Genomic DNA, 25681 nt, shown 5'->3' on the forward strand with positions numbered 1-25681 from the left:
ATAGATATACGCGTTTTATCAAAAAAGATATATAGTACATACCTGATCAAATGTTCTATTCTGGTAAATTTCACATTTTAGGTGGAAACTTCTAAAAGACAGCAAGTTTTTTATTAAAATTTAATCCATTGTTGGTCACTTCTTGCCACTCTGCACGGAATTTTTAAACTTGTTTCCGTGGTGTTTTTTCATCTTCCGTTCTCCACAACGTTTTCTAATATATTCTGGAGTTGCAGATAGTTTGCTTTGCTTCCCTTGTTCTCCCGTCGTCCAAGACGGGCACAGTCTTCCACCAAACACTCGCACACGACGAATAACCCACACAGTGTCCATTTTAAGTAAAGATAGGTTTGCGACAAAGATTACTTTATGGTTTGCACGTGTAGTGTTTGAGGCAAAATTCAGAGAACCGGGGAAAGCTTAAATAAACAATACCCTCGGACTCCCACTCCCATAAGGGTGAATGGCCAAAGACCTCCGGCCCCAAACGGTAGCCAGATGTGTGTCAACCCAAATTCCACCCTTCCTCTCAGAACAAAGTATACGACAAAATAAAAAAAATAATAAGTTCTCATTTTCAAAACTGGAATCTTTTATAATGTTTAATATAATTAACGTTTAGTCTGTCTTAAAATTTCCCTGAAAATTCGCTATTTTTCATCGAATTTCCCTTTTCCCTTTTCACTTAAAATTAGCTCCAAATTTCCCTTCATGTGGCAACACTGCTGCGCAGTAATGACAACGGATGTGCAAAAACCCAACAAGTCGGGACCTAAAAAAAAAAAAAAAAAAAAGACATTCCGATCCAGACTTCGGAAAAAATGATAGTTTAAAAGTAGTTTATTCCCTACATTTTTTTTGTACTAAATGTCCGAAATTTATTAGCAGTTTTTATTCCAGAAATGCAAAGTAATTCATCACCCGAGGGTAAAATTGTGTGTATAATTAACATTTTTTTTAGTATCGGGTAATGTTGAATATTTTCCGCTCCTATGATCTCCCAATTTAGTCGGGAAATAACATTATTTTTCCCGTTTTGAACGTCAGGACTTTAAAAATACCCCGCCCTGTTTCCTTCCCAACCAAAAATTTTTCGTCCCGCACCCCTTGCACTTCATTAAAGGTAGAAGAGAAATCATTCAAATCTCGATTTTCTCTCTGTTTTAGTGATATGAGCAAAAATATTACTTTTCATTTCAAAAGATGCTCGGTCATAGTCAGCTAGGTTACACGTTACGTTCTTGAAGTATACACGAACTGTATTAAATTTTTGTGTAACCAGATTTTTTTTGTGTGTTTGTAACCAGAGGAAATAAATTTTTGTGCAACCAGAGGAAATATTTTTTTGTGTAGCCAGAAAATTAAGTGCGGGTACTATTATTAATTTTCGTCTTTTGCAATGGGAAACTTTTCAACATTGATAGATAGAGTGTCTCCCCGATGGCGCAGTGGTAGCCTCGTTGCCTTGTAATCAAAGGGTTCCGGGTTCGATTCCCGGTGGAGGCATATAGTGGTTCGGATCCCAATTTAAACTGTAGGTCCAGTCCCGATTAGCCTTACTGTGCACAAAGTGGACTTAAAACACCAACTCAATCAATCAAATCAACATTGATGGAGAAGAGGTCCTAGGTTTGAACACCATGGTGAGGCAATGGTGTGTCATTGTTTGTCCCATCATTAATTTTTCCAGTTTATTATTCATCTTCATCGTCATGTTTAACACAAATAGCAGAAAATTGACTTAAAATAACAATGAGCGTTTTGTATTTCTGCGTTCAAACGAGAACGAAACCAGCAAGTGTGCATTATCGCATCCCTCTGACTAGTCCTGACTGAAGAAAGAAGAAAAGAAGCGCCTTTTTCCGCTAAATATAATAATTTAATTTAAGGAATAATTTAAGAGAATACTCACGATTCGGTATGTTAAAATTGGAATCGGAGAAACATGAGAGGTTGGAAACTGAACTCGCTCGTGGTCCACCTGGAGGAAATCTGTGGCCAGTTTGAACACAAAAGAGTATAATTACGAGAGTTTATACACTTAAAATATAACACCACCTTGCAAAGTACTGTCCAACGAATGAAAATAAATGTTTGTTGCATAGAAAAGTGGTAGCTTGTGCAATCAACACGTTTCAATGTAAGTTTAACAGCGACGTTGTCGAGTATAGGTAAAATACTCACGTCAGATTTAAATGACAAAAAACTTAGCATATTTGGCATCTCGTGTTTAATTATTTTTCCCCTTGGAATGGTTTTTTTTTTGTACGACATTCAGATATGTTGAGTACGGAGTTTAGTAATTAAGTTGAAACATTTTATTTCAGAATTATTCTTGCGATTTTTTTTTCTGGCAGTAAGGTATAAATTTAGAGATGAGATTTACTTCAAACATGTGATAAGTCTGCAATTATTTTGTAACTAATTCACACAACATATCCTTGATTATTATTACCATTTACTCCTAATTATTTTTATTATTTAAAAAGCAATAGGAACATTCATCAATTTGGATCGAAAAGTGTCAATTGTTGTCATATTCCAACAGAGTATTTGGTCAAACCATGAACATGCCGACTAGGGCTTGGAAGTTGAAGAAGAATAATCATCCTTTCTGAGCCTTCAAAACAATGCTAAACCTGATATCTGCCAGTTTTCCTTCAGATAGAACCAGAAACATTTTTTTGTGTTTGCCAACCCCTTTTTGGCTTTTAGATCATTTTCAGTATTTTTTGCCTTTGTTAATTTTCTTGAAAAGGTTTTTGCTGAAATGAAGGAGGCCTGAGCTGAACATGAAGGAACACTTTCTTGACCTTAATGCTAGGCTGGACCTTTGGCCCATACCAGGGCATCCTCCCTTCTTTTCGCAAAAACCTGTATGATATTCGAAAATCTGAAAAATTTTATCTGTGTAGAATTCCTTCTAGAGCATTCATGATAATTTTCGTATGGTTTGCTTTCTCTGTTGTCTAGATATTATCAATGCTTTAATAGACTTACATAATCACGACACTACTGATAATATCTAGGCAACAGCGAAAGAAAACCACCTGAAAATTCTCGTGAATGCTCTAGAAGGAATTCTAAACATGTATTTTTCTTTTATCCTAGCAGTTTTTCGAAAAGAGGAAGAAGCTGGCCTGGCACAGGCCAAAAATACAGCTAAGCCTTAATGTTGAAACAGCTGTTCCCAACATGCTCCCTGCTTCTGCTACACTACACTACAATCCAATGCTCTCTACTTCTATCATGGCTAGGATATATATTGTTTGATCTGAAAAAAAAAATACACAAAATATTTAATATTTTTTTTTATTATGTGACAAGATACTACACAAAATGTTTACAGTAAAATATGTCCTTACATTGTCTGTGTGAATAATCACGTTTCAGCCCATTCCCTATCCCCCCACCCTTGTCTCCTTTGCCTGATTAGTGTCACTTTTCACCATCCTGGTAGGGTTTTTGGAATGTAGTGATTACTGCACAACACTAGTTTTTTCTTTCTTTTTTCTGTATTACGGATGCACTCAACTCAGGCCACTGAGGTGGTGGGCGCTGAGATTAGATACATGAACATCTGTGGACGACACGTCAAAGAGACCGTCTCCTCAAAGTATCCTTACATGACCCAATTCTCCGCTGCTGCCACCTTCCTGGTGTTCCTCTTCTTGCATTCTGGGCCCACGTCCCTCCCCTATTTTGTAACTTTTCGCCCTGGAATGACATTCAGCAGCACAAACACATCCAATATTCAAACGTAACAGCACTTGACATATGCAATAAGGTATGACATAGCAAGAATACAAGTAGGACAAAAAAAGAAGGCTAATTTTTAGGCAAAAAACTAAACAACTCACCTGTTAAGAAAAATTACTAACGTAACAGAACAATGAAAAATTTGTAAGAGCCAAAGAGGTATCCAATCTTCACTGTATCGAGTGAGAAACGAACCATGACTGGCAATCCATTTTAAATGCAGTTTCTGCTGAAACAAACATGTTGCAATAGAAATTTAAATCATTCTATGACAATTTAAATAAAACAAAACAAGTCACTGAAGTAGTAATGGGGTTGTATTAATTCTCTGCATCAAAACATTTGCAAATGCGAAAATCGATATATGCACACAAGGATATTTTTATATTAAAAAAGAACATTGCAAATATAAAAAAGAACATGAAATTTTGCCCTGTACCAGTCGCCTCCACAACTAGTCGCTCTCCCCCTTCGATAGATGCCTGAAAAAATAAAACTAGGAGAAACTGTTTTTTGGCATACGGATTGATTTAACGCGTAGCACATGGCATGCAATGGAAACATTGCTAGAGCATTAAGTTAGTCTAGTGAAGATTCATTATACATATATTTAAAGAAACAATTGCATATCAGTATTTAATAACACGAACATGATGCAAACAGGATAATAAACATGTATCAGTCAAATCACTACAAAACATTTACAAATTGGAGAGAGAAAGAGAGACAGAACAAAGCAGAAAAAAATTTTGTTCATCAAATATTGAATCAGAAAATGGGTTGTTCCTCTCTAGTTTGGAGCTGGCTGTTTTTTATGAACTGGAAATATGAGGATCAGAACAGTAAAACAACCAACTTTGAAATAAATATAAATAATCACTTTATGAAAAACTTCAATGCACAGAATTATGCTAAATGGTATATCAAAGGAATGTTTATGTCGAAAACACATTATAAAACATCTCAAAACTACTGTCAGCACAAGTAATATTAAACATACAACAAAACAGAAATCTCTAACCAAAACACACAGATGAAAAATTAAAGAGGCATTCTATTTTATCTAGGTAAATAGTTTATGCTAAGGCTATAAAAATTGGTGCCAGTCATGGATTTTCTCTGTAAGATAACAGCGAAATGACCTTCCAAAAAAACAAGAATATATACACACACATATATATCCCAGTGCCTTTCAAGGGCTATCAAGATAAGATTCCCCAACCCGACCACCCCAATCATAGTTTCTTCCCCTTGGGTTGCATTCTTTTGATTTGTACTAAGGTTATATTTCTATACAATTGTTCAATAGAAGGAAAAAAAAAATTATATGCACAGAGCCAAGACATCACCTGCCTTCGAATGCTCTAAAAGTGTAGTACAGACCTCCCTATGAAGTGCAAGAACAGACAATTCGTGAACAAAAAAAATAACCACTGCTGGCAAAAATGCATCGTCACAGTTCAATGACAAAATTCTTAATTTACACAAGCACAATATAGATTAGGTATGCCTTCATATCTGCCGATACACTAGTACTAGTATCACTGTTCCCTTGAAATGATCAGTGGCATTACATCTTAATCTAACAAATGGGAACATCAACTTGCAAACAATACATTCTGTTTGGGGGCACACGCCATAATGCAGAATCACATATGATGGAGGATCTGGGATCAACCGTGGGGAAATATCTGAAAAGAACTTAAAAACACAGCATTTATGCATATTCAATTGCAAGTAAAAGGTGGGATATCCTGAAATAAGAAGAATGAGCATTTTATATACAGGGAGATACATTTGAGCATAACATTTCAAACAAGGTACTCACACTTACCTCATTCTATACTCACCAAGAGGCCATCCTAATACAGATTAGGTAGCCATCTTGTTTGTTGCCCTGTGAACAACAGGATCAGTTGATATTTTGGCAACAGGAAGTTGTATTGCTTTCCATTTCCAAGATACCCACCTAGCTAGTAAATAAGGGCACAGCAAGAACCACAACAGAACACAAGCAATTGCAAAACTCCAAATATAAGACAGACCTCATGTTACACTTGGAATACAGGCACCATAAACATCCCATCAGAAACTTACACATGTACATATATACACACATCTTTCTAATGAAACATGTAAGCTTACAAATATCAGTCTTTAAAGATGAAGTACTGTAGAAAAAAGGGTGTTATAAAACAAGCGCAATTATTATTTCTTAAAGTTGGATACGTAGATATTGATATATTAGACTACTTGTTACTAATTCAAGTATAAAATCTAGTACATGTGCATTAATTAATGTACTGCAAATAATCTTCCACTAAACAATCATTCAAATTACTCTGTAAAAGGTGACATGTAGTCCAGGAAATGGCAATGAATTTCATATTTTGTTCAATGTATTCTTTGTCACGCTGCAGATGTAAGTTTGGGCTTACGAAAAACTATGTTGTTGACATATTGGTACCACAGAAGCATCAAACATTTCTTTTCCATGTTTCCAATTTACTTTCACAAATTCCACATACATAATGGATGATCTCATGTTTACAAGAGAAGTTTAATCCATTAAAAGCATGTTTTACAAAAGGTTTATCCACTTTCATTTCTGTGCTGATATTTGGGACACACACGGATGCAAAATATTACATCTTTCTAAGCTGAGAGTGTGGTTGGGGTAACTGAGTTATGGATGAATAATGATTCACTTGGCATTCAAAGCTAGGATTCTTAGTTTTGCAACTTTCAACACTAGCACTAGAGAAAAAGTTGCAACAACTGAATACAAGAAATGCAAACAATTTACATCATTTTTCCTTAATATCTAAAATTTAAGTGGTAGAATGCCATACATGAACTATAATAGGGAACTTGATTGTGGATTAGTACTAATTAATGTAGTCCTTCAGTAATAATGGAATATGTTCTCAGGTTGCATATGTATAATATATAAATTATTCATGCTCCCATGCAAGTCAGTAAATATGTGACTTACCAGAATGGCTTCAAAACACTTTGTATTTACATACAACAGCTGGTGAAATTTAAATTTGACATTAAACAGCGGCAATTACAAATTTAAAAAGGAACCACGTCTTAATTCAATTTCGCACGATGTACAAATTTAACATATGCAGAAAATTGAACCAAAACAACGACAAAAAAACAAAATGAAATTATATACAGATGCTGGGCATTGAGCGCAAACTTCCAAGTTTCAGATTTCCCCCCTTCATTGCATACATATTTATTTGATGGCTTTATCCTTAATTTATTACTTCTTTCTTCATGACAGAAAAATAAGAACTTATTTACTAATGTTTTCCTGTAATTTATTTCGTACAAGGAGTGCCCCTTTTTCCAGCCACACTGCTTCATATCTGAATATGCATGTGACGTTATCTCATTATTATAAATACGTGAATGTAAGAACGCATTAGTTAAAAGAACTAGAACTTTAAACATTCGAAAAATAACAGGTTACTTCCCCTAAGCTTCCAAAATAAACAAATCCATGAATGTATATAGAATTCATGCCAAATTAGTGGTCAGACTCAAAAGTGTATTACTGCATTACTATTCATTAAATTTACATTACTGTAAATCAGCTTGAAATTCCTTCTTACATGATCACTATACATCCTCTATTGGGTGAGCAAGATAAAAGTATAAATATATACACATATGTATATACAAACAAATATGGAAAAGCCTACATATTTCTGGTGCTCCTCATATCACATTAGCACAGAAAAATTCACACTGGATAGGACTCACCCGCATGATGCTTATTTTTTGCGATACCAATGGAAGATTCCACTAAGATGGGAACTATCGATGCAGTTTGATCTCCGCTTAAATAGATTCCTACAAATGCCAGCCATCAATGACCCCTGGTCGTTTAGGGCTAATAACAGTTGCTCTCGCTACCAACGTGAAGTCATCGTTTAGCAGCTGTTACGTGAGTTGCCCTGGATGGAGTGTCTGGTTGCTGAGAAAAAAGGCCCAGGCATCTACAGTCAATTGCACTAGTGTTATCTATATACACAAGGCACACATCGACATGTAGGTTCGGTGAATTATGTATAGTGAGACATAAGCAGAAGCCAGCATGGATTATGAAAAAATGTCACAGGAAAGAAATCACACCATGAAACCCATATACAAGTTCCATTTAGAAATGCACAGAACAATATAGAAAATGGCAAAGTATACCAGCATGCAGAATCTCCCAATTTCTTTGAACAGACCCCAGGAGATTCAGTTTCTACGTCTAATGAGAAGGCAAAAGAAATTAATGAAAATAACCTAGGACATGAGGAAAACACCATATTAAAAAAAAAATAAGACAGAACAGGGTATATGCTACATGAATAGTCATTAAAATCTCAAGCATAAATATATATATATATTTAATAAAATATGAACCTAATGTACAAAAGAAATGAATATACTCTACAATTAAGGCATACAACAGTGTCAGCAAGCACAAAGTAACATAGAAGCATTAACTTGAGTTATGGGGGGCAAGAAGAATAAAAAGACCAACCTCTTGACAGGGCATTTCTTGGTGTGGAAACCAGCTACCAAACTTTTCAGGATGACCCCAATAATGGTACACAATTGAAGAAACCCAGGAATAACGTCCACCTCAAATTTTGCCGACAAAAGGAAGACCAGCTTTGTTGTTCTAAAGCAATGCTTTTCACGTCCTCCTGCTAAGTGCATTCGAAGGAAGCTTGTTTATAAGTATCCGATGTCAAAATGAAAGTTTTCCGAGGGCGGAAGCAGGGGGAAAACTGGTTGTTGAATCTGCGTTGTGAGAATGAGAAATCGAAACGCGCTGAAGGAAACCTTTGTTTTTTTGAGCACAAGTGTTCCACAATGTTGAACAAAGGTCACCAAGCATGGTCTAAAAATAGAATGTCAAGCAGCTGCAAGAATTGGCGTTCATTTTTCACTACGTTCTAGCTTTTTGTCCGTGAATGTTGTGCGTAGGTGTCGTTTTGTGCCCAAGTGAGAGGACATTTTTTTAGGTGAAGTCAATTTTTTAAAATAATTTTTTGGGGTTTCCTCCCTTCCCCCTCCATATATACACACCAAATTTGCATAAATTTTGCATTTTGTGCATTGACATTTTTTTTCGGGGCAAGGGGGGCGGGGGAAACATTTTTTTTTATTAACAAAAGTATTTTTGAGGGGATTTCCTCCCTTTCCCCCTCCATATGTACGCCGAATGTGCATAAATTATATATCGTCTGAATCTGCGATTCATTCTGCGTACAACGGTATATCTTTCATATCTCTAGGGCATTTAGTTTCTGAGCTATAGTCATTTCAATGTACCGCTGCATTTTGAAACTTGAATCAGTGGCGTGCCGACCATTCCTTTTGGGGATACAACAAGTTACATTGGTCATACGACAAGGATGCAAATATTTTGTGTTTCTTACATGCCAGCGATAATTTCTATGTTAATTTTGAACTTTTCATATCCCTTTTTTCGGGGGGGACCCCATTTTTTTTTTAAAAAAACAGTATTTTCAGGGGATTTCCCCCCTTTCCCCCTTCATATATACGCCGAATGTGCATAAATTATACATCGTCTAAATCTGTGATTCATTCTGCGTACAACGGTATATCTTTCATATCTCTAGGGCATTTAGTTTCTGAGCTATGGTCATTTCAAGGTACCGCTACATTTTGAAGCTTGAATCAGTGGCATGCCGACCATTCCTTTTGGGGTACAACTCAAGTTACATTGGTCATATGATGATAATGCAAATATTTTTGTGTTCCTTACATGTCAGCGATCATTTCCATGTGCATGTCGACACTGTCATGTACTTTTTTTCTTGGGGGGGTGGGTGGGGGAACCAATTTTTTTCCCCCGAAATTTTGGAATTTTGAGAGTTAGCCCCCTCCCCCCACCACATATATGCCGAATTTGCAAAAAATTCATATAGTATGAATCTCTGGTTCATTCCGCATACAACGGTATATCACTCATCTCTCTAGGGCAATTAGCCTCCGATCTACACTCATTTAATTGAAACTCTGCATTTTACTCAAAATCGACTCTGGCAATATAGAGGCTTACATGTGAAAAACGCTTTGGGCTGCAAAAGGTTAAAACCACTACAATGTGTAAGTGTCAGCAATAACTGTGTGGTCCTTACGTTTTTGATATGAGTAGATGCTAATCTCTCTCTCCTTAAGTTTTCGATGTGTAGATGATAATCTCTCCTCTAAGTGTGCAAATTCATTTTATACTCATTAGAACAACCTACAGTTTCACTGTGCAATGTGTTTCCACAGAGACCCATGATTACCAAAGGGAATCTCTGTAAGCAATATTTTTCTTTTAAAGTAAAAATACATAATTTTTATCAGCTTTTATATAACGTAAATCTAATGAACACCCATATAAGGAATCTACAGGTACATAAATTAATTTCTTTCAATTGGCAAACCTGCAATAAAAAAAAGTTGCTTGAAACTGAATGAGCTTTACATCCCAAAAGAAAGTTTTAATTAAATTTAATTATTTAAAGGTATATGCATACATGCCATGAAGACATGGGGAAATGTGGAGGTACAGCTCCACATATTCTTGATCTTAGCCATAATTCGGATGATGTGATCAGCATAATGCCCAGCCACCTTTAACCCCCAAGGAACACATTTCTACAAAGCTGGGTGGGCCTCAGAGCTGTGCAGAAACAGAGAAATTACTTGGAAATTTCCTGGTCCAGATCACCTGTCACGGGATTCACACCCAGGTCTTCCACTGGTAGTCAAGAAGCTCTACCAATTGAGCTACCGTGGCTCATACTAGCTGACAAAAAAATTCTGAATAAAAAAATTCCAGTTCCCTTTCACTTGTGACCAATTGTTACATTTATCTATGACAGCTATTTAAGACATGATAATTTCAGGCAGTCCCAAGCTTGATCCCCAGTGGAAGCTTGATGCACTGACCAGGCTTTGAATTTCAGAGTGATGTCACGTCAAAGTTTAAGCTGTGCATTCCAAACAGTTTCTTTTGTTTTTTCAAGGAGCAAGTAATATCAAAATTATTAAGTTTTAAATAGAAGTAAACAGTTTCAAAAGGTTCATACCAACATTATCATGGACTCATTTGTCAATTAGCATGTTTTTTGTCAGCTCATGTGAACTTTTCTGCAAAAGCTTGTGCATTTTACAGAAGAAAACAAACTATTAACCTTTTTTCTTTCTTTAAATTCAGGTTATTCATTCCTTGAAAATTACAGAAATATTTCCAACATATAAGTGTAATTCTAAACCCTTTTTGTTTGTTTCCATCTGAGAATATTTAATCTTGTTTCAGCATCATGATCAGATTACATGATGTACCCCCATGTGTAAGAACGAATAATTATGAATTAATATATAGTTCACATAATCCCTACCCCCGCAACCTTTACTGTACTTATTAGAACATAATGGAAAAACCTATGTACATATCTGCAAATAGTTCACCCCTCGCACCACTACCACAGAAACAGTGCAGAAAACAGTTCACAAATATTGTATAATAAAATTCCTGGTTAAAGGGCTAAGTAACTATTCCAACAGAAACATACCTTCAATATTCATATTTCAAACAAAATAGTAATCAGTTTACATCATTTCGCCACTACCTCAATTGTTCTGTAAGCATCGTGATGTGAAAAGAACTTGTCTATGAGCAGGTATGAATTTCTTCCCTGTCCACAAAATGACATACAATTTTGTATAACAAGAAATTCACAGAATATATCTATTTTCAAGAATAAATGAAAGAATAAAGTCAAATGTCACAATGCCACACAGACATATAAATATCACCATGTTCCATATTGCAGTGTAATATTTCCAGGACATCAATATTTAAGATCCTACGGATAAACTGATACTGGACTTTGCAAAGCATTTTATTTTACCTGTGGGAGCCTTTATATCATCTTGTTTTAGTGTACATAGGTTGCACTCGGGAACTTAAACAATGAGATCTGTTATACACATTTTATATTATTTATTTACTACACTTGCTAATACCCTTAACTAACATGTATATTAATTTATTCAAATAATTTATGAAACTGTTCTGCTTGCTATTTGAGTAGAGTAAAGGGTTTGTCAGATTCAATAGGGAGTATGCACATACAAATTTGGTTTCATGTCTCTTGCTGAAGTATGTTGAGTTAGTAAAACTGAGCAATACATATAACTAATGCTGAAATTTTATGAGGAACAACAATCAATTCAAAATTTGACAGAAGAACCTTTTGTCTTAGTAAATTTATGGGACATTTGATCATCAAGTATGCACTAATATTACATAACCAAGAGTCCATTGCACACCTGTTTACAAAATTAAGTAGAAAAGGAAATTTATAGAATCATTTTTTGAGGTAGCTACTATTTTGTTCTGAAAATTGTTGCTAGATCACACAGAGAACCAGGGATCAAAGTCATACATGTGCTCTTATCAACAGAGCCACAAATCATGGGAGTTAGCTTAGTAGAGCACTCCAAGTCAAGGCACAATTTTCAATACTTATTCAGTTATTTCACAACTGTGTGCTCATATTAACTTGATGTGTTTGAAGTGGAGGCAATGAAAGTACACAGTTCCAGCCTGTGCAAAGTTCACTATTAGAACTACGGTAAGATAAACTAGTCACAAAAAATGAAAGAAAATAACCAATTTAGAGCATCAATATTACACTACACATTACAATTGTTTAGATGAATGCAGTTTTTCTTGAGCAGGAGTGACAACTTTTATTTGTGCAGGGTGAATAGCTACTTGAGGAATTGGTCTCTGGACACATTAAATTAATTTACACTACATATATTACTTAAAAAAAAAATAGATTACAAAGTACTGTTAATGTATTAAACTTGATACAAGAGTTAAATGTGAAAACTTTAGGTGCCAAGTAACAACTTCATGTTCTAATCTTTCATGATTGTTACTTTGTTCCAATTCTCTTTTGCAAAATTCAGTGTATCTTCACTATCATCTTAATGCAGTTTTCAAAACATTCAGAACTTGACAACAGAATCTGGCACCTTTTGATTTCGCAGTGTGAACTTTTCCTCTGATTTTCGAGTCATATTGTTACTAGACATCAAATTCTACAATTGCCTCTAACGTAAGTTTTCGTTAAGTACTAAGAAAGAAGAAGAAAAGGTTGGCCTGAGGGAGTATGCCAGCAATAGCCACTAAATTTTACAAAACAATGTGGTAAGTCTCTTCATGCTCAAAGAATCTCTTTGGACAAATAAACTATGAAAAATGGGTGACTTCCTTACTTATAAATAGTGCTAGGATTTTTATGACCTAAAATTTTACAAAATATGCACTAGAATTTGAAAAATATGACTGTTTCAAACATCAACATCTAATAGGCTATATGCTGAAATATTTTCACATACGAAAAAATTTTAGTTCAATTTAAAATATGCTGAATATGACCGAAAATCCATCAAAATATGCTCCATCACATATAAATAGCCAAATATGCCAAATTTTGGCCTTAAAAAGCACCTTAATTGAATTAGTTTCTTCACAATATGAAGTTCTATATATTTAGGGAACACATCACCCTTACCAAAAAGAAAAAAAATATGCTGTCATGAAAATCCTAGCCTTACTCATAAACTCAGCATGAATGCAGACACCTACTGCAACCTAACGCAAGAGCTCACCACAAGCACTACATTATATATATATATATATATATATATATATATATATATATATATATATGTCCTCCTCCGTAGTCGAGCGGGTTAAGGCGTTCACTCGTCTTGAGATCGTTCGCTGCGGGACGGCGTAGGTTCGAATCCGGCTCTGGTCGGAATTTATTCGGCCTACGTATAGGGCCGGTGGCAACCCACCATCGTGAGGAAATTGGGAAGCTCTGAGTGAGTGAGCGTAACCCGATCGAGAAGACCTGCAACGGCTGGGGGCTCGTCGGGCTGATCCCCCGACACTCCAATACTGGTCTAAGATCTCCACGCTACACCAGGTGAAGGAGGAACAGTGTGGGAGGGAGACCAGCAGTCGGTAGGTAAGCCAAGGCCCTCATCGGGCTGTAGAGCTATGGGTTATTATTATATATATATATATTGATAGAACATAATGGACATTATGGATGAATATTTCATCTCTAACTCACAATATTCACGTTTACAGTGTGTTACAATGTAGCCTCTCTGCGACAATCTACTTTGGTTGAATTAGTTCTCTCAATTGCAGGGAGATAGCACTTTTATTCACATGGGTCAAGGATTTTTAAAAATGCAATGAAAACCCATGGATTACAGTCACAGACACTTCTGGGTTCTAACCACCCCATTATTACTACCCAGACATGATAGTGATAGCACATATGAACAATAATTATCAACCTAGTAAAAACGGACCCAGGATTTGTGTTGACAAGCTATAGAGAAAAATTGGGAAACCCTAGTTTCCAATGTCAGAAAAACAGCAGCAATGAAACTATTCAGTGTCCACGTATCACCAAATGAAAAAGAACTCTGAAGCCTTGGCTCTTTAAGGACAGTAGTGCAATGGAGTATAGTTTATATCAATGTTTCAAATCACAAAAATGACAAAGATCTACAAATCTGAAATGTTGCACAATGTATTCCATTAGCTTCTTCTCCTCCTTACCATGTGCAATTACTGAACATACCATTTCCAATGTCATATTAAAAAAACGAGATCCCGACAGCAAATGAGGACCCACGATCCATGAAATTTCAAACCTACCGTCAAGAGAGTATGCATCAATACGAATAAACCAGGTTCCAAATTTACCTAAGATGTGAGTAACATGAATGACACTAGATCTCCGCAACTGCCAAGTTGCCCACAAAATCTTTACCAATTCTCACCTGCTGCACAACTGTTTAGAAGCAACCACTTTAAGCATTATGCAAGATGTGAAAAAAAATTCCATAGCAGCATTTCAGAGTTGTTTTTATCCATGTCTACACAAATGCTGTGGCTGTAGCATTAAATTAACGAAACACCAACTAACACTCCCACAATACAAAGACTTGCAACCAGACTAGCATTATCACAGTAAGAAAACCTTCTTCTAATTGATCCATGCCAAAATTATCTACACAAACTCATTTTGGACATTTGGCAATATACACCAAGTTAAGAAAACTCTATTAGAAAGCTAAGGCAAATGCATTCTTTTGTTGATAATGCAAATATGAAAATTTAAATTGTAAACAGTTCATTCTCTCGAGTTATACTTAATGCCAGCTGAACAACTTTTCCTGCAATAATCATAGTTACCAACTCTGAAGCATCCATTATTTTAATCTTCTGGTAATTACGTTCATTTGCACATTCCAAATGGAACAGCTGTGAGCACAATGTGAATTATCTAAACTCACTCACACCCTCCTACATCTATACACAATGGCAATATTTGTACAAATACACTTAATTTCAGTTTCAAGAGCGTAAGAATGTGGAAAGCAATAATACATAAGCACGAGCATACACGCATGAACAAAATACAGTATAGTTGTTACACAATCTCACATTTTACGTAGCCCCATGTTAACCTACTGCCAATAATTTTACGTAGCCCCATGTTAACCTCCTACTGCCAATAAAGCTACAAGTTCAGACAATCCTCCTGAAATTTTCATTTCCCACAAAATTTTTAGCCACAGACCCATGAAAAATGTATAATAAAGGTGTTCCTGCTTGTAAGACATGTGTATATATACACACCACAAGCTGGCACACCTGTATTTTCATATACATTCTGATAATATATGAATACTGAAGTAAAAATATGCTATCAAAATGCATGCTTAGCATGGGGTCAAATTTGATACATTGAAAAGTAAATAGGAAAAAAAATTCCTTAGACTGGCGAGTGTTTCCTTACTTCAAAATATCACCAAACATATTACCACATCTGCAGATCAATGGCTTTCGAGTTACGAAGTGAAAAAGATCCATCCGGGGGTCAAGAATGTCAGAGCATTATCGTGCAAATGTTAACAGTTCTAATGAACGAAACACACTTTTTACCTCTGATAGTGCTTATATGTTTCTCATTTCCTTATATATAGATGCAGTAATGCAGTGAACTATTAAATTGATTGATTGGTTTGCTTTCTTTTACTACGCTTTTGTGCCACTTTTGGCTAATTTGCAAAGATGGGAATGAGTGTTGATATGATGGACACTCACAAACATCCAGGCCCTGGCCAAGATTCGAACCTGGGACCCCTGGCATCATAGCAGGATGTGCTAACCACAGGGGCCGGCAAACTATTAATTGTCTTTGTAACTGGCATTTCCTATTACGACAAAAGCATTTCTCTGTTCTAAATGGTTATGTTATATTTGCAGGGATTTTTCAACAAGCTGCACTTTGATAGTTGGGAAAAATCTTCAGGAACTTTCCAATAAAATTAATGTCTTTCAAATGCATGGTTTACACAAAACAAGGTTTTCGGAAGAATATCAAGCATTTTTACAGGGCAATTTTTAGGGCTGATTCTATGCCACTTTGAAGCAATGCAGTTTTAAAATTTCCTACAGATAACTGTATCAGTGCTTGAATAACGTAATTAAAAGTTTTGTTGACAGTATTTAAAAAAAACAACTTATTTTTAAGTATTCCATTGTAACCACATCACATCAAACCACCTGATTTTTGCGTTAATATGTTCAAAGAAATTAGAGATGGAACCGATTAATTGGCACTCTATCGGTATCAACAGATATAGGTATATCGGTGTATTGGTATAAATATCTGATATATTAGTGCAAAATTCTGCCATTTTGTTGTAATTATGGATAATCTCCATGCTCTACTTTCTAAAAAAGTAAATGTCTAAATATGCAACTTCTTTTGCACTGCAGTCACATTGAAACAATTTATTAAGGAGGTCAATGAACCTTTCAGGTTCTTCAAGGACCATTTCTAATTTTATATCGGATCGGTAGAATATCGGTATCAGCCAAAATTTCATACTGGCCCATCCCTCAAAGAAATACATTAAAAGAATAATTGAAACAATTTTTAATTGTGAAATTCACCATTGTGACAATGTTGTCTGAGGGGGAGGGTACATTTTGCATAACAGACAGGTTACACTCCGCGAAAAGTGTCATGTGGCATTCTTTGAGGGTTCTACGATGACTGGATTCCATGTCTGTATCTGCTCAGCACACTTGATATTTTGTAAATGACATTTCCTTTCACTGCAAGGAACCAAGTTTTGTGGCTTTCTGAAAATCTGTGATGGAGAAATTTTTCTAGATCCCATTGACAGAATTACCTACTTGCTTCAGAACAAATGATGAATAATTTCCCCAGGGGATTTTCTTGAAAAGTTTTGCAGAGTTTCAGTTTCATAGCATGGTCGAAAGGGGCAAACCAATAGTGTTTTGACAGAACACATTGCAAAGCACCATAAGCTAAACACCCAATCTCAACATATATATTCTTGAAGCCCATCATGCATGTTGCCCAGAGTTTTTCCTGTGTGTAGTGAAAATAGATTTATTGAACAGTAAACATATTCTATTTAAGCAAGTGGCTTTAAAATTGCCAAGGGATAGTCACAAATTTTCCAAAAGCCATAAAACAGGTATTGAGTGTCGAGAACAAATGGTCCTGAATAAGAAAATTACAAGCTTCACTATATTGAGAGACTTTTGCCCCACGGTTCTTTCCCTTGTGGTCCCTCTATAAAAAAGTTGTGAAAACAATGCTATTTTGTCATCAATGAGGGATAATCATTTGTATTACCTAAATGAGCCAACAGACAGACCTCTTCTTCCATCAACTAACGAACTAAGTTTTATTTTATATATGAAAATAAACCACAAACTGATTTTTAAGGGGGAGGGGGTTGATTCGTAGCTGCTATGCATGTGATGACATTTCAAAAAATGTCTGCTTTGTTGATTCCAAAATTCTTACTATTAATGGTGCCTATTTTCCAAAGTAATACATAACACCTCCATTCCAGCAATCTAGTGTTATACTAGCAAAACTCAATAAGATATTTTATATTTACTTACAATACAAATGTCGATCTTTGAGCGACGAGTTCATTGATTCTCCGGACCCTGTGGAGGCTGAGTGTAGCCACCGTAACCAGGATAATTGTATGGTTGATTCTGAGGTGGTTGTCCACCATAGTAACCACCATAACCATATGGCTGGTAGGGTTGAGCAGGCATCTGACCTTGATGTTGTCCAGCGGCTGGAGCAACAGGTTGCTGTGGAGCTTGACCAGCCGCAGGCTGCTGACCACTCTACAGAAAATAATTATTTCAAATTAAGTATGGCGCGTACATTTGGAATATCAGTGAATCAATGGTTCTATCGGCTGATCCGATACTACTCTCAACTAATGTCAATACTCTTAGAGATTCCTGCTGATACAGTTGAACCTTAATTTACATTTTCCCGCATTATACATTGAATCTTGATGGTCCCAACATAACAAAATGTTACAAAATTGTCATCGATTTTACATTTTCCCACCTTTTTTTCAGTAAATGTAAAAAAAAATATAAAATGTAAAAATCGAGGTTTTACTGTACTTAGAAATTGTAAAACTTAAAAAGTTGTTTAAATATTGATTGATATTAGTGTGCAAGTATTCCAATCCAATTATGTGTCTCAATTTACAGGGAGGTTTGTTTTAAAATATTCAAGAATTACATCAGAATAGGAAAATACATGCTATGTAATCACAAAATTCAGTGTTTACACACACAAAAAAAGCAACGATTTCCAGAATAATTAGGCACCATGGAAGTGTTACAGAGCTCATTTGCGATCGTGAAAGCTCAGAATGCCTGAAAGTTCTTCTGTAATAAGATCAGTTCAATCCTATTCTATATTATTGTTAAAACTGTCATTGCATTAGACTTCACTATGGAAGTATAAACTGTGTAAAGTATTTGACATGTACCTTAGGATGTGACAAATTGATTTCCAATGCATGAATGAATATTGGCTGAATATCAAATATTTAAAGAGACTTCAATGCCTTTCAAAATTTCGATGACAAGAGGATCCTATTGATAGTTCTCGTAAAAGAAAACCTAACAATGGTGTTGTTTTGAAATTAACTGATAAAAGGACACAAACACACGGCCAACCTAGGATCCCTGGCATAATATTATGACAACACTGGCAATATTCTACTGTTGTTAAGACATGGAAAACTTGCTCAAAAGAAAATATCACCCCCTTCTGACGAGCGTGGATGCACTTTAAAGAAAAGAGGCAACGAATTTCTATTTCAATACTGTTCATACCTTGACAGAGACTAAACTTAAACCACACTTAAAAAACCACAGCACTCTCCCCCCCTTTAATTAAAATTAATTAAAACTAACAATTCACCACTTCCATGTGCTGTGGTTTTTAAAGTGTGGTGAAACTTCAGTCTCTGTCGTGGTAAGAGTTAGCACATGCTTATTTTTGTAAACACACAATATATCATTGCGGTTTCACAAGATGGGATTCCACCTGAGACATGTACTTACCTTTCCAGCCTTCATCTGCGCTTCGATTGCTTCTGCCTCTTTTATTTTGCCAATTGACCTGTAATACTCGGCCCACTGAGCACTGTAATCTGGTTGGCCGTTCTGGGTGGCAGCTGGCTGAGGGCCTGGTTGTGGCATTTGTTGCTGAGGCTGCTGTGGTTGCATACTCTGAAGGAGAACAATGCAACAGAACTCAACTATGAATAATGTACTTTTCAATTCAAGTGAATTATTTCCAAATGCAAATGTACTTCAAAGCACAATTTTCTACCATATAGACTACAAATGTAGTCATACATTGCTTCAAATATGAGAATATACTCACAGTGGTTCGGATCACACTTTAAACAAAACCCCAAAAGTGAGAAGATTCCTCATGTAGAATATTATGAGTTAAACAAGAAAAAGGGTGAAAAATAAAAAGCCACAATGCTATCAACATTTGGAAAGATTCCCTCCCCATCATCAGGGTAACAAAATAAAGAGAGGTTAAAACACATGCACATCTGGACTGATGATCACAGAAATGTTCTTTTTTTTATTTTAAAAAGCAGGAAGTACACGCTTCTACCATACTCGTGAAACTACCATCGGATTAAAAATTAAACTCTAGTTTGAGCTCAAATTAAAAACTAACCAGTAGGCCTATGTAAGAACAAGTTACATCAAAATTTAGCTTATTCAATTCTGCATCCACAGTTTAAAGGACATCATCACATCATATTTGTAGGACTACCCCAGGAAAAAGTTGTTTCACAAAATTGTTAAGAAGAACCTTTTGATAATCTGAAAATTAAGAATTGTATTTAAAAAGACCACAAGTATTTTATTTGTAGAATTTCAAAGAGAGTGGCCATTTGGAAAATAAAAATACCTGCACTTTCTTTTCTTATAATAAAAAATTGAAATCTCACATGAAAAAAATTGAATAAACTAAATTTTGATTAATTTTTGTGCTGTTTACTGGTTTATTTTTAAATTGGAAGTCCAAGTTCTAGAATCCAGAATTGTTAATCCGATAGGTGTTTCTGTTTAACATGAAATATGAATGTGACCCTATCAGATCAGAATCTAATTTTATCACCCATGTAAATCATGATTAAATACTGGAAAACATTCTTAAAAAGGAATTCTTGTGCATGCTACAAATCACACTTGTTAAAACTGAAAAGTTTCAACAAGGCTCGGCTAGACCTTTGGCCACCACCAGGGCAGATGTTTTAAAATTTTCATCTTATGAAAAACCACCATCACATTCCAAAATCTGAAAAGTTACATCAGCTTACAATTTCTTCCGAACCATTGATATGAATTTTTGGATGTTTTGCTTTCGCTATTATCAAAATATTCTCATAGATTAATAGACTTATGTAATCACAAAACTATTGATAATATCTAGATAACAGCAAAAGCAAACCACACGGAACTTCATGTTAATGCTCTAGAAGAAATTCTAAGCTTACGTAATTTTTCAAATTTTGGAATGTGATAAGTGGTTTTTCGAAAGGAGAAAAATTTTGAAAAATTGCCCTGGCGGTGATCAAAGGTCCCGCAGAGCCTTAACCTACAGACTTTACTGAACTGGTGTCTTACCTTGTTAGCTTTTGCTTGCTGTTCTATCATTTCAGCCTCTTTATGCATTCCTAATGACCGGTAATACTCAGCCCACTGCGAACTGTAATCAGGCTGTCCTGTTTGTGGGTTGATCTGAACCTGTCCACCAGCATCTATTAAGAAAAAAGTTCCTTACATATTACATTTACAGGACACATTAAACTGTAAATCTTTACAACTACCAAGAAACAATGTGATATATAGGCATTATATATCATTACAAAAATATTTGGTTTTATCCACATACAATGAAAGTCTATATCTCCCTACTTTGTCCTCCCCCACCCCCCCCAAGAAAAAAACAGCAGATTCCCACATTTTGCCCCTCTTCTAAGGTAGCTTTCAGACCCAAGTGACAAGTGGCAAACAACAAGCAATACTTGCCACTTTCAAAACGAATATTCATAAATAAATGCAACCCTTCATACCAGAGTAATAAGCTCCTGCTGTCTCTTCCTGCTTGCCTGTCACTAAAACTGGACCATTCTCAGTGAATGCTTTATACATACTGCAGGGGAAAATACATATCCCATTTGTAAGCGGTTTGTGGTAGGTAGTGTCGTTTGTCATTTTAGTGTGAACCTCCCCATGCCATTAAAATTTCAGTCTGATAGCTACTTAAGAAAGTTATATGGAAAAAAAAAACCTTGGATTCTTTCCGCCAGTTGTAACTGAAGGAAGAAGCTTGGCTGCTTCAAATTAGCCCTTCTTTAATCGCAGTACTCTACCACCAGCAAGAGGCAGGAAACTGCGAAGGATGATGATAATGACCTTTAATCCAAAGTGTTTCCCATTCCCCACCCCATAAGATAGGATTTTTAATGTATTTGGGTATAGATAAATCAAAATACGGATAATTTTTAATAAGTTGTTTACAAGAAGACACTTTGGAAAAACTGGTTTCGCTTAATTCGAAGTAGACACCTGCATAAGTCAACAAGAGAAGATTGAATGTGGAGAGAGCTTGGATGTTTTTTAACTTGACCTTGACATGTTTCCTTGTCCTAAGAGCTTCTGACTACTTGGGGGAAGCAGCCTAAAATGTCCGCTGGATGTGTATGGCAGGTTGCCACCTTGGAAATATTCACCAGTGCCAGATGAGAAATGAGCGATAAGATCGCAGAATTGTTCCAAAAGAAAGACTCGTGGCACCTGAAAGTCTTGCCCACCTATCTAGCTCCGAGCTTGAGATTCAGCAGTTTCCCGTGAGCGAGAAACTCTTGACCTGTTCGCAGACAACTTCCAGTAACCACTTTCATTCGAAACTTGTTTCTTGTGACCTGTAGGACTTCATAAAAAAGGGAAACTGTACAGATAATCAATGTCACATAGGCCAACTAAAGATCGTCAACCTGCTTAATGCTTTGTCATATAGGTTTATGCAAAAATTTAATCTCGTTCTTACAAATGTCGTAACTCCCATTTCCCGCTTCATATGTTTCCCACCCGTGCAGATGCAATAAAATTTGCCAAAAAAGTGTTTTGTTGGCCGAGTGCCTTCTCTACCTGTTTCGGCCAAGAAATGAAAGGTTCCCGAAGTAAAATTTCAGACACTTTTCTAAAATATCCATGATTAGTTGCACACAATAACTGAACTTGGTGAAGCATTAACTTCAAGTTCAACATTTTCAATACGGCAGTGATACGCTTCTTTGTTTGCATATATTTTTACTTGTTCACTTATTTACCTGTTCATCAAAAATAAATCTTAAGGGTAAAAAGATTCTTACTTGGATCATTAGGATGTCCTTGATTCTGCCAATGCTGGTATGCATTTCCCCAACCTTGAGGTGCATAATGCTGTGGAGGTGGCTGCTGGCTACAAAACAAAATAAATACACATTTTTAATGATGAAAACTGATTGTATAGTACAGGAAATCCAGAATATTATCTATACAAATTGAGTTTCACATGACAAGTTTCTTTTATTACGGATGCAATGTAGTTGAAAATTTGTTTCATTTAACCCATTAATGCATGGTGTCCGATTAATCGGACACTGACATATTTGCATTTTCTGTAACACTGTTTCACTTTAATTGGTTATATTTATCAAATCTAGTTCTTTGGTACCTCTGTGATGCATATGTCACCCCACGGGTTTGGCAACATTGAAAATTTCCCGCCAAATTGTAGGGGATTGAAGCATGGAGAGTGAGCTGTAATACGTTTCTGCGTAACGGGAAAGCTAATTTCAATTCATATGTAGTAGTTGACATTTATCCGAGATGTGTTTTGACAAATATGCGTAAGAGACATTAGTAATAAAAAATGTTAACACTAATTTGTGCATTAGTTTTATCCCTGAGCTGCTATTGCGAGAGAAAATATAGTGTCCGATATATCGGACTCTGTGCTCATTGAGCACTTTATGCAGATTTTCCATTTCCTGTAAAATTTTCGATACCTTTGATGTTTAGACATTGTCAATGTTTATATATGTGTATGTGTGTGTGTGTGTGTGTGTGTGTGTGTGTGTGTTTGTGCATTAGTGTGTGTATGTTTATGTGTGTGTGTGTGTGTGTGTGTGTGTGTGTGCATTAGTGTGTGTATGTATATATGCATGTATGTGTGCATGTTTATGCATTAGTGTGTGAATGTGTGCGTGTTTATGCATTAGTTTGTGAATGTGTGTGTGTTTGTGCATTAGTGTGCGTGTTTGTGCTTTAGTGGTGTGTGTTATCAAATTTTGACTACTATGGAGAATGAAGATATGGAGGAGGAGGAGGAACAACTCATTTATGTTACACCACCAGTGGATGGCAAGGATACAGACGAAGACAGTGATAAATCTGATGATGAGCATGCGGCCAAACTAAACAATTTTTGGCGAAATATGCTAATGAGTGTTTGTGAGGTGCAAACTAAGATATTTGAGTTGGTGTTTTAAGTCCACTTTATGCACAGTAAGGCTAATCGGGACTGGACCTACAGTTTAAAGTGGAATCCGAACCACTTGTGCCTCCACCGGGTATCGAACCCGGGACCCCTTGATTACAAGGCGAGGACGCTACCACTGCGCCATCGGGGAGGCCCGCAAACTAAGATATGAAGTTGTGTTTATTGTGAAGGTTCATCCAGTAATGTAGCATCTACATCTACCACTACACATAACACTGGTGCTTCAAAAAAAAGTAGAATACGTCTTCAGACAAAATCAAGACCCTTGTGGAAGAAAAGTCTACCTTCAATCTAATTACAAACTGAGTGCTGCTCTATTGAACCATCTGAAGAAGCACGAAACTGTGAATCACCATTTGACTTTTATAATTTATTTTTTGATGAGGACATGCTAAATCTTATAACAAATCAATCCAAATTGTATGCTTCGCAAAAAAATATTGTCTTGATTTGACGAAAGAAGAACTTCTTGTTGTTCTTGGTGGTCTCTTGTTGTCAGGTTTTACAACATATTCAAACAGACGTATGTTTTGGTCAAAAGAAAAATATACTCCTTCGATACTTTCTGAAATCATTCCTTGTGGTCGGTTTGAGACTATTCTGCATAATATTAATTTGAATGACAATTCACAAATAGATGAGTCCGATCGTCTGTACAAGATACGGCCATATTTCGAGAAACTTTTCTTCCTCATCTTTCGAACAGCATTGGGGTGTGGACGAAATACTTTCCATCGACGAGAGTATGATTCCTTACTACGGGAGGCACTACGCAAAACAGTTCATTAGAGGAAAGTTGATCCAGTTTGGGTTCAAGAACTGGGCAAAAAAGCTCTAGTAGTGGTTACATGATAGATTTCCAGTTGTGCACAGATACAATCTGATATCGGACCACTGTGTTCTATACTGTAATAATAACAATTCTGTGTATATTTGTTGATTTCTATTGCAAATGTTTCCATTTGTATTGTTTCTTCGAAATATGTGTATGTATTTATGCAAACATACACATGACCAGTGGCGACGATTAGGGGGGTAGTTGCCCCCCATTTTTCGTCACTTTTGCACCTGCACTATTATAAACCTAATCTGCAAAGGGAAATATACTGTCTTTGCCCCCCTACATTTGGCACCTTGCCCCCTCTGCCCCCCCGGTTTTGGAACCCAATATCCGCCACTGCACATGACTGATCTTAAGTGTTTTATTTTCTTTTGGTTACATATTTTGCACAGCAATACTTTTTCCTTGGGACAGCCATTTATAGACAAAACATGAAAGTGGTCATTGTGCACAGTGTCCGATTTAATGGACACACGGAAGTGATCGTAGTGCACAGTGTCCGATTTACCGGACGCACTGTATCTCTTACATACAGTGTAAAAATGAAAATGTATCGTATATTGTGTCTTATTTGAATTGTACTGATACCAAAACCATGAAAAAAATTTCATGAAAGGGGTTTGTAAACTTTATGCATTAATGGGAACACAATAAATGATATTTTCTATCCCAAAAATAATATCATGCCAGTAAAAGGTTCCACACACTGAATGAAATCAATTGCATAATTATCTATTAGGGTGGCTACAAACAAGCAGAAATGAAATTCCCAGACTCTTCCAGGACAAAAATTAAATTTTCCCCTGACAATTATAAACTAAATCAACTAAGTAAAATAAATAACTACTGATATTCTTGTTTTATTTATGCCTAATCGGTAGGGATCTTTATTTTTTCTAAATTTGTGCCATTCTCCCCCCCCCCCTTTCCCATTTACATTTTCAATTTAGTGCATTTCTGGCATATACCTAAATTCATACTTTCATGGTGT

The 25681-nt window shown here is 36.0% G+C and overlaps 1 protein-coding gene across 1 annotated transcript in view; it reads right to left on the bottom strand.

Moving 5' to 3' along the window:
• Positions 1-3413: 3413 nt before the first annotated feature.
• The window catches only part of LOC145987020 (uncharacterized), a 58606-nt gene continuing 36338 nt past the window's right edge, over positions 3414-25681 (bottom strand). The window contains 5 exon segments of the mRNA XM_083121485.1: positions 3414-5450; positions 17852-18088; positions 19334-19501; positions 20927-21060; positions 22678-22766. Coding sequence (XP_082977611.1) covers positions 17882-18088; positions 19334-19501; positions 20927-21060; positions 22678-22766 — 598 coding nt within the window. The 3' untranslated portion in view covers positions 3414-5450; positions 17852-17881.

The sequence above is a fragment of the Lepisma saccharinum genome, chromosome 1 (genome assembly GCF_977018435.1).
Source record: "Lepisma saccharinum chromosome 1, izLepSacc3.1, whole genome shotgun sequence".
Taxonomy (NCBI): domain Eukaryota; kingdom Metazoa; phylum Arthropoda; class Insecta; order Zygentoma; family Lepismatidae; genus Lepisma; species Lepisma saccharinum.